Source organism: Aethalodelphis obliquidens, unplaced genomic scaffold, assembly GCF_003676395.1.
Source record: "Aethalodelphis obliquidens isolate GAN/ISIS:26980383/991018 unplaced genomic scaffold, ASM367639v1 scaffold83, whole genome shotgun sequence".
Classification (NCBI taxonomy): Eukaryota; Metazoa; Chordata; class Mammalia; order Artiodactyla; family Delphinidae; genus Aethalodelphis; species Aethalodelphis obliquidens.
This window is the reverse complement of record NW_020838027.1, coordinates 908929-919281: the sequence shown is the minus strand read 5'-3', so window position 1 is coordinate 919281 and position 10353 is coordinate 908929. Positions and strand designations below refer to the sequence as shown.

The window sequence follows — 10353 nt, the reverse complement described above, 5'->3', positions numbered from 1 at the left end:
GGAGCAGGTGGTCCCCACTGGGTCTGCAGTCGGGGAGTTGGAGAGGAAAGAAGTTACTTCGGGAACATCCTGTTTTCATGGCCACAGAGCTGGCCAAAACCAGGGGGACGTCCATGCATTGATTTAATAGCTGCTTATAAAGCACCTACTGTGTGCCGGGCCCTGGACCATGGGGGACAGAGAAGGCCACTGCTCTCGGGGGCCCCCATTGTAGTGGGAGGCAGACAAGGAGCAAGAAAGCAAACCAACCAGAAAGGAAACATCAGGAAGATCATAAAACCAAGGGCCCTATTAGAGGTACCAGGTGGGCGGGGCTGCCCTGGCTGCGTGGTCACTAGGGCCCCTTTGAGAATTGACCTCTGGGCTGAACCCTGAGTCAGAGGAACCAGGTGTGTGGAGATGACTGAGGGAAGAGCTTTCTAGGTGGAGGGACCGGCAAGCGCAGTCGCACCTGTGTGCAGTGGGGCCCCAGCAGGCAGAGGGCCGGGGGCGGGGCCGGGGGCGGGGCAGCAGCAGGTGGGACGGCCCCCAAGGCCGCGCAGAGGGATGGGTCCCAGCTGATGCGGGGGGACCACAGGAGGTTCTCAGCCCACGTCTGCCTTACCTTGCAGAAGACTTGCTCTGGCTGTGGTGTAAAAGCAGTGGGACGGGGCAGTGGGGACACTCATGCAGCAGTCCAGGCAGGATGGTGGCAGCAGGGCAGGGGACCAGCTGGACACGTAGAGGGGGCGGCCCTTGGGGGTGTTTGGAGGCAGGGCCGGCTGGACAGAGAAGCTGGAGAGGCGGGAGGGCGAAGGGTGGCTCTGAGGGCCGAGCTGAGCCAGTTAAGAGAAGGTAACGGCACGGGGAGTGCGTCCCAGCCTTGCTCTGCAGGTTGGCCTTTTAGGGCGGCCGGACTCTGGGGCTACATGGAGGCCTGGATGCTCCTTGACGGCAAAGCCATGGCTTTGCGTCCAGTGCGCTGTGGGCCCGAGGTGTCAGAAACAGTATTTTGACTTGAACCGGCCATGAGCAGAATCACAGCGGTGAGCGTGGGGCCCCGGGCGGCCGGGCCCGAGGGTGGGCATTAGCTCTGCCTGCCGCGTTTCTCCTGCTGAGTTCTGGAAGCGCCGTCTGAGAAGCGGCCGGGCCTCGCTGTCCCCGCTTTTGTGGGCGCTGTGAGAGCTGCGATGAGAAAACAGCACCAAGGCGTTCCATGGGCATCGGGCGTCTGGGCGGTTGGCTGCCCACCCCAGAAGGAGCTCTACCTGACTTCCCCTAATCCGTCACCTCTCTCCTCATGCGTCGTACGTGCAAAGCATCACGTGCTGGCAACCTTCTGCCCCTTTACAAGTTTGGTTTGTCCTTCCGCAGTAGTTTCCTCTTAAACGTTGCTCGCAGGACGAAAGAGTACACACGATTCTCCCCGAGGACCTTAGAGGCACACAAACCTGGCAAACGTGTTTTTCTATAAACACAGATGATTAAATAAGCGCTCAATTACCTGTTCTCAGATATTCCTGAATAAGAAAGTGTTGGGTCATTTAGAGCAACACTGGAAAGAGGGCAGAGCCAGGCGGGACCTGAGATCCTCCCGGTAAATCCCACGTACAGATGCCATGGTGTAAGCCCACTCTGGCTTCACTGATTTTGCTTTCATAGGAGACCTTGCCAAGGTTAGTTAGGGAGCTTCAAGCCCCTCCTGGACACCATCTTCCACTGTGTGCCACTCTTCTGCTGAAAGTATCCATTGCCTGCCGGCCAGCTCTGATTACTTGCGGGAGGGCATCTGATCTGTGCCTGTGACCTGCTGGTCCTCCAGAGAAGCCTTGGGTCCTTGGTTGCCTCCTGCTTGATAAAGAACCGCTGTCTGTGCCAGGCTCTTTTGCTCCGCCCCACCTGGCTTCGTGGTAACCGGGAGGGAGCACAGACCTGTGGCTGGTCCACGAGGTCCACCGCCCAGAGCCATCTCTCCCCCGGACCTTCTGCACAGTCCCCTTCCTCATAAAGCCAGTGTTGTTAAATCATCCCCAGGAAATGAGGCTTCCCCGTGCCAGGGGATTTCTCTCTGCAGGGCTTTCAGCACATGAGGAGATGGAACCAGGTACATTTAAAGTCACGCACCCAAGGCGTTTTTGTCCCAAGTGCCAGGTGGGTGTGGGAGGCCGGAGGTGCTGCTAGGATTCACAGGAAGGTTCTTTCTGGGCGCAGGGACTCAGGAAGGCCAGGTGAAGGTGCTGTCTGAGCCGGGGGTGCCCACAGCTCTGCGGAGGGACTGACGGGCAGGTCAAGCAGGGAGAGAGCTGAGCCACCTTCATGGAGCCCCCGGACACGGGCTTCAACAACAGAACTTCATCCTCTCACGGTTCTGGAGCCTGGAAGCCAGACAGCGAGATGCCAGCAGGGCCGAGCTCCCTCCAGCGGCTCTGGGGAGAGTCCCCACTCTGCCGGCCAATGCAGTCCCTTCGAGCTCCTCAGCTGTTGCAGCCTCAGCCCCATCTCTGCCTTCGTCCTTCTTCCCTGTGTCTCCTTACAAGGATAGCAGTCCCCGGAACGAGGGCCCACCCTCGTCCACTGTGACAGCATCATAGCTAATGACATCTGCAAAGGTGCATTTTCCAAAATAAGGTCACGTGCTCACTTCCGCAGCACAAATACTAAAAATTGGAACGATACAGAGATTAGTATGGCCCCTGCGCAAGGATGACACGCAAATTCGTGAAGTGGTCCATATTTAAAAAATAAAACAAAATAAATAAGGTCACATCCCGTGGCTCCGGGTGGGCATGGATTTGGGGGGATGCTATTCAACCCACTACAGTGAGTGTTCAGAGAATAGTTTGATGTGAGTGGAAAGTCTGTCAGGAAATAACAGGCAAAGAGCAGACAGACCGAGGAAGATGCTAGACACTAATTTACGGTCTTGGAGTGTCTACCATGGGTGGAGATTTTAATAGCACCCTTCTGAGGTACATACGTGCTATTATCCCATCTCACAGATGGGGAAACTGAGGCACAGAGACACTAACTTAAACAGCCAGAAAGAAACAGAGCCAAGATTTGGATCAAGGCATGCTCCTAACTTCCATTCCCTTCTAAACATTTTTAAGTACCTTGGACAAGAACAGGGTATGCAGTTTCCTTCCATGGCCAGTGAGCTTGTGTGCCTGTGGTCCACATTCAGTGTGGCCGCTGGCCTGGAGAACAAAGTGCTTCTGTAACTGGTGTCAGCGTCTGGACCTTTGGACGGAGGGCCTGTTACGGCAGGATTACGGCCCGACTGCCCCTACAGCACAGTGTGTCTTGTATTTTCAGGAATAGGGAGAATGTTGACTTTAAGCTCCTGGAACATTCAAGGATGGGGTTGTTTGCCGGGGTGTCAGGTCAACTGAGCCGCGCTCTTTCCCCTGCCTGCAGTCCAGAAGGGTGAGGACACTTGGCAGTGCCACAGTCTCACCTGATCACCTGTCGCTAGTGCCTGACAACTAGGATGACCAACCACCCCGATTTGCAGGGGACTGAGGGTTTCCTGGGATGTGGGAACTTCCATTTAAAAACAAGGACAGGGGGGCTTCCCTGGTGGCGCAGTGGTTGAGAGTCTGCCTGCCAATGCAGGGGACACGGGTTCGAGCCCTGCTCTGGGAAGATCCCATGTGCCGCAGAGCAACTAGGCCCGTGAGCCACAACTACTGAGCCTGCGCGTCTGGAGCCTGTGCTCCGCAACAAGAGAGGCCGCGACAGTGAGAGGCCCGTGCACCGCGGTGAAGAGTGGCCCCCACTCGCCGCAACTAGAGAAAGCCCTCACACAGAAACGAAGACCCAACACAGCAAAAATAAATAAATAAATAAATTTTTTAAATAAAAAAAATAAAAACAAGGACAGGTTTTGAGTTGGTCACCCTACTCTCAGCCCCCTCTCGTGTGCTGCCGGGGAGTCTTCCTGTAGCAGAGATGAGCTCCAGCCGTGCCCACGGGGAGAGAGCTGGGTGTCTTGGCTGGTCCAGAGATGTGGATGATGTCTGATTCCTGTCCGTAGGAGGGCATCTGGAAGGAAGCCGCACGGTGGTAAAAATAAGCTGGAGGGCTTCCCTGGTGGCGCAGTGACTGAGAGTCAGTCCGCCTGCTGATGCAGGGGACGCGGGTTCGTGCCCTGGTCCGGGAAGATCCCACATGCCGCGGAGCGGCTGGGCCCGTGAGCCGTGGCCGCTGAGCCTGCACGTCCGGAGCCTGTGCTCCGCAATGGGAGAGGCCACAGCAGTGAGAGGCCCGCGTACCGCAAAATAAAATAAAATAAAATAAAAAAATAAGCGGGAGCCATGGAGCTGTTTAGAGCGGTGCTGTTTTCTTGCAGGAGACGAGGAGGAGGAGCCTGAGATGCCCGTGGGCCCCCGTCCCCGCCCCCTCTCTGAGCTGCACCTGAAGGAGAAGGCGGTGCCCATGCCAGAAGCCAGCGCCTTCTTCATCTTCAGCCCGAGCAACAGGTGTGTGCACGGGGCTTCGCTCTCTCTGTGACACAAGCCCGGCAGGTGTCAGCGCCCTCCAGCCTCTGGGTGGGGCTGGGACTCTCCCAGCTCCCCGCAGCTTGTGTAAACAGGCACGGATTTAGGGAAGAGAGTCCTGGATTCTGAATCAGAAGACCTGGGTTTGCTTTTCTCTCCGTTTTGTGACATGTGTAAACTCTGTTTCTGTTCTGTTGGTGATTACATTTAACTTAACAAGGCCTAAAGTTGCACAAGATCCTAAACCTTCTCCTGCAAAGTAGAGTTAAAGTAGTTAGACCGCTCGAGCTCCTCCCAGACCTCCTACCTTACCTTATGGCTGGTGAGTATTCGGGGCCCGACCTTTATTTCCCACGCGACGAGTCAGGCGTGAGTGCCTGTGGAGACAGTGTGTGTTTGTACCACTTACTATTTTTTTATCTGTTCCCCATTTTTTATGCATCTCAGTCCATCCCTCGGCAATCATTTTCTTTCCTCCTTAAAGTACATTCCTCAGGAGTTCTTTTATGGAAAATTCACCTGGCCTCTGTTTATCTGTAATCCTTTGCATTTCTTGTTCTTGAAAGGTAGTTTGGCTGTGTACACACGTTCAGGTTGACGGGTTTTAGCTTCAGCGTGTTGGATGTGTTATTCCCCTGTGAAGTCGGAATTCCTACGATCGTTCTAGTCAGAATCTGCCCCTTGTCTCCAGCGGCTTTTAACGTCATCTGCTGTCTCTGGGGTTGCGCACTTTTACCACCATGGATTTCTTTCCATTTATCCTGCTTGGAATATGTTCTGTTTCTAAGTCTATGGAGTTATATTCTTGTCAGTTCTTGAACGACATTAAAGATTAGGAGAAGAATAGCTACTTCTTGGAAAGTTGAAGCGTAGTCTCTCTACACACTGCCTCATCTTCCTTCTCTCCAGCTGCTCCAAGTAGACGCAAGTTATACCTTCCCATTCTGTCCTTCCCAGCTCACACATTCACATCTTCACATCGTTCATCTCCTAGTCTCTCGGTTGGAATTCTGGCTCATTTCTTCAGATATATCTTCCAATTTCTCGATTCTCTCTTCATCTCTATGTTACTGTGTAAACCAGTTTTCACATCAGCTTATATCTTTTCACTTCAGACAGTTCCAGGTCTTGCTTGGTTTTCCAGCTCCATCTGTCTATGTCTGAGTGTCTTGTTGATTCATCATCTTTGTGGTCAAGTCCTTTATTCCATGAAACGTTTCAAATATAGCTGTTCTAGAATGTGGAGCTGATGTTTCCAACATACACAGTCTTTGGGGAGGGGCCGTGTAAGTCAATTATTTGTAGTTTCTTCGATTCCCATCTCAGTGGCTTATGTTCCTGAGTGTTTAATGATCTTTGATTGTGACCTCAATACTTCGTCTTAATCAGCAAGATTCCCATGGACCTAAATTAGGACTTGGAAGCTTTCTTCCAGATGCTCCTTGAGGGCATTGGCTCTGCCTAGGGGTCCCGGGCCCCTCTGCCCCACCTCCGACTGGCTCGAAGTTTCCTGACAGCTGTGCTGCTACTGGCCTCGTCAGGCGCCTCTGCCCGTCCCGGCTGCATGTCACACAGACCCCAGCTCAGTGGATTGGCTTGTTTGTTTGGGGAGGATTGCTGCAGACCCTTCCTAACTCTCGTGAAACCAGAATTGTCTCAAAAAACTTGTCCTTTCCAGAATTTGGTGCTCCTGCATCAGTAAGGTCTCTCAGAGCGTTTAGTCAACCACACGCCAGGAGCAGAAGCCTGACGGCCAGGTTCAAGTCCTGGCCACACACACACACACACACACACACACACACAGTGTCTGGGCAAGCCTGTCCTTCCTGGTGTCAGTGGTTTTTATCTATAAAATGAAGATGCTAATCACACCCTCCTCCCCTCCTACTGTCAAGGTGAGACAGTATAAATGACACCCCCAGCGTCCGAGGACCTACCGTGAGCGCTTGGGGGTCAGATGTGTCGTTCTTTGTCATTGTGCCGAGGTGCGGGATGACTTACTGCCACGGAAGCACGTCCCCTCGGGGTCTGGGCGCCCACGCTTCTGGGTGGCCCTGTTGCTCCCTGTACATAAACACATGAAGCAGATCTCACAAAGCCGTTATTTTTAATGATGGGAGAGACGTCCCCAAACAAAAGCCGGTGGGTGATGTCACAGCAGTATGTGAAATGTAGGGGTTCCCAAAGGTCTCAGGCGCAAGCCCGAGGCCCTGTGGGTGGGCACACGGCGTGGCGGGCGGTAGCACTATCGCTCCGCCGCAGCGGGACGTCGCGGGGCTGAAGGGGCGGAGGCCCCGGCCCTGCGTGACGGCCCCTCCCACTCCCCTGCAGGTTCCGCCTCCAGTGCCACCGCATCGTCAACGACTCCATCTTCACCAACCTGATCCTCTTCTTCATCTTGCTCAGCAGCATCTCCCTGGCTGCCGAGGACCCCGTCCAGCACACCTCCTTCAGGAACCACGTAGGTACCTCGTCCCCTGCACCCTGCCCCCGCCACGTGGCCCCCAGCTTCTGTGGCTGCCCGACCCCATCGTTCAGTCCAGAGCCCAGCCCCCATCTCAGGGTCAGAGGCACAGCAGACATTTCCTTAAGAGACGAGAGCTGGGTGGAAACCCATCTTAGGACCGTTAGCCGGAGGAGACCACGGACCCAGCGCCTCAGGCCAGCCTGACGGGCCACAGCAGACTCCGAGGCCCGCGGGTGTTCCCCGGGGGTCCCCCTCCGTGGAACTGAGCAGTCTATACCTTGCCCCAAGGTACACTGGCCCGTCCTGGCCGCCTGGGGGCAGTGGCAGATGGGTGCTCTGATGAGGCCTCCCTCGCATAGGAGGGCCTCAGTGACCCTCTGCAAAGTCTAAACTAAATGTGGAGACCACCCCAGGCTCCGGTGACCTACATCATAGGCCAGAGTAAGACCTGCCATATCTCGAAGCCTCGAAACTTTATCAAATCCCAACCAGGTGGGCACGAAGGGAGGAGTCCACCACCTGCCAAGCCGGCCGGTGGTCCTGCCACCTGCGTGGTCCAGAGCTTTCTTACTGGGAAAGGCGCTGGCCCTCGCTCTGATCCATCACCTGAGACGTAGTAAAGCATGAACCCCGGAGCCTGCCCCTAGCCTGGGGTGCACCCTTCCGCACCCTGAAGGGCACAGCAGTGGCGTAGGGTCCCACGAACATGAGAGACTAGCTCGTCATGCCAATGCGAATTAAGCATTTTGCAATTTCATGCAGTGAAAAGCAAACCCCACGCTGTCCTTTTGACAAGCGTCCCAGCGGCCTGATTTGGGTTTGTAAGTAAACTGAATTCTTGAGAAAAGCACCCAGCCAGACCCAGGGCCAGCTGAGTCGGCCCTGGAAGCTCCCCTCACAGATCTGGGGACGCCAGGACCCAGTGCTGTGCCAGTGCCTCTGGTCCCCTAACCCGTTCCACTGTCTCCCCACGGAAAGGCTCCCCGCTTTGGGTGACTTCCTGCTGGTGACCCCTCCTCCCGTCCTGCTTCTCCCATCCCTGCCCCATCCCCACCCTGTGTCTCTTTGTTTTACAGATTCTGTTTTATTTTGACATTGTTTTCACTACCATTTTCACCATTGAAATTGCTCTGAAGGTAATGCATGCCCCCCGCTCCTGCCCTGTCCTGTCCTGTCCGGCTGTCGCTGCTCTGCTCCTAACACACGCTCTGTTGTCCGGCCACTGGGAGCCACTAATCTGGTTGTGCTTATCTTTCAGATCCTAGGCAACGCAGACTATGTCTTCACTAGTATCTTTACGTTAGAAATTATCCTCAAGGTAACGCGCGCAGCAAAGCCTCCTCTCTCTATGCTCTGCCCCTTTCCTCTTGTTTCTTTCACTCAAACTTTACTCTCAAGTCTGAAACTGGAGGAATTTGTGCCCCTCACTCTGTGCCTTGTGCGCAGTGTCGGACTGATGCTGGCCGGGCACCACCCACCCCCCACCGCCTCTGGAAGCCACGCCTGCCCCGGGCTGGAACCGTCCTTTCCTCCTCCTGCCCAGAGGAGATGCCATACAAACAACACAAGTGGGAAAGCTCAGGGGCCTCCGGGAGTCACCCTGCCTGTGCCCATCGGAGGCCTGTTGTCAGCACAGGCCTGTGTGGGGGTAATCACGGGGCCAAGGCCAGTGTCCCAACCGAGGGCTTGGGACAGACCCTGCAGACACCTCTGAGCCCTGGGTTACCCCCGAGGCTCTGCTGCCTCACCCCTTGCCCCAGGCCTGGAGGAGGGAGCATGTCCTCCAGGGCTCAGTGTGGAACCCAGAGCCCAGGGCTGAGGGGCTGGACCCACTCCAGCCCAGTGACCCCAGCACAGTAGAACCCACGTCTGAGCAGCTTCGGGTGACAGGCGTTTGCCCTAAGCTTTATTTCGTTATTTCTATTAATATACAATTAATATATTACTTACATCTACTCTGTTAGGGTTTTGAAGTTTCCCAGGCCACCCGAGCTTCGGGGGTGAGTTCCGAGTCGAGGGAGTGTGTGTCACTCCCGTTCTCTCCCAGAGCCTGGGGTCACCCTCACCACGGTGGGCAGGGCCGCCCCGCTCGGTGCCTCCCCGGGGTCCGGGCTCCTCCCACCCTGCACGTGTGGCAGCCCCAGACCCTCCCTCCCGGCCTCCTTCAGGCGAGGACGGCCTGTCACATCCACATACAACCTGAGTGGTCACTTTCGCAAGCCTTCTTTTTTTTTGTCCAGACCTCCTGGTTCCAGCTAACCAGACGTTAACCAAGAGGAAACCAGGAGTGTTCCTCGGGTTTCCTCTCTGACCCCGGGGGTGGGGAGAGGGAACCGGGGCCGCCTGGCTGCGTGGATGCCCTTCCCTGGACTCCAGACTCGGGGAGGCACACAAACGCCACACTCTTTCCTGGTCTCAGACCCTCCCCCAGCTCCCGGGTGGGCCTCAGCGGCGCTCCTTTTCCTCCAAGGCTGCCGTCTCCTTACAAGCACGGTGCTGGCGAGATCCTCTCTCCCGCCCACCCTCTCCCTCTGCTTCCCGCTTCTACGCTGCCTGACTGTGCCTCTAGGTGGAGCCCGGCCCCAGGACACTGCCTGCACCCGGTCCCCCGGGTCCCTCTGCCCCGCCCTTGGGCCCGGCATCCTGCCCGGCGGAGGTGACCATCGTGCAGGAGGGGTGTCCAGTGTCAGGGACAGTTGGAAGGCCTGGGCACGTTTAGCCTTGTGGGACCAGGACAGTTGGCCTGAATGATGCCAAGGGCTGTCACCTAGAGGAGGAGGGAGGTGGGACCAGAACCCGCGAGTAGAGATTGCAGAAGGTAAGATGCGTTCAATGAGCAGCATTGCTGCCCGGAGCGGAGCTGGCTGGACGGAGGGGCGTCCTGCCCTCCCAGCCCAGCGTTCAACCCTTTCCTCTCCCCAGCGAGGCTCTTCCTGGGCAAAGGTTAGGACTTTAGGAGCAGAAGTAGGGTAGGTGGCAGTCAGTAGACAGGGTAAAAGGGGGGTCCTGCACTGGGTACCTGACTCCCTGGATCTCACAGGGAGCTTTCAAATAAATGCCCCGTTTTCCCAGCGTCCACCTGCCCTTTCTCCTATGGCCACCCTTCCTCTGGCCCTGCCTGGGCGGACAGCCTGCACACACACAGACACACACACACACACACACACACACACACACACTCGCCAGCCTTCGGGGCTCAGGGCCTCTCAGATAACACAAACCATGGAAGCACCCGGGCCTGCACTCGGGGGCCCAGACCTCCACTGAGAGACAGGACAGCAAGCGGCCCCTCCAGCTGCAGGCCTTCAGGACAGATCCCCAGCTGTGTTCCCCGCGGCCCTGCACATAAGCCACCCACTTCTGGAAGCTCCTGGCAGGCCTTCGGGACAGATCCCCAGCTGTGTCCCC

The 10353-nt window shown here is 56.3% G+C and overlaps 1 protein-coding gene and 1 non-coding gene across 4 annotated transcripts in view; both read left to right on the top strand.

The window, feature by feature from the left end:
* CACNA1C (calcium voltage-gated channel subunit alpha1 C) overlaps positions 1–10353 on the top strand; it is a 466008-nt gene that overhangs the window by 383511 nt on the left and 72144 nt on the right. For all 3 annotated transcript variants that reach the window (XM_027093450.1, XM_027093449.1, XM_027093448.1), the window contains exons 19-21: positions 4331–4460; positions 6810–6939; positions 8022–8081. In XM_027093450.1, coding sequence (XP_026949251.1) covers positions 4331–4460; positions 6810–6939; positions 8022–8081 — 320 coding nt within the window. The remainder of the gene's footprint in view (positions 1–4330; positions 4461–6809; positions 6940–8021; positions 8082–10353) is intronic.
* On the top strand, positions 2613–2717 carry LOC113613042 (U6 spliceosomal RNA). Its single transcript, XR_003430065.1, has one exon. It is a non-coding gene; the product is annotated as a U6 spliceosomal RNA (small nuclear RNA).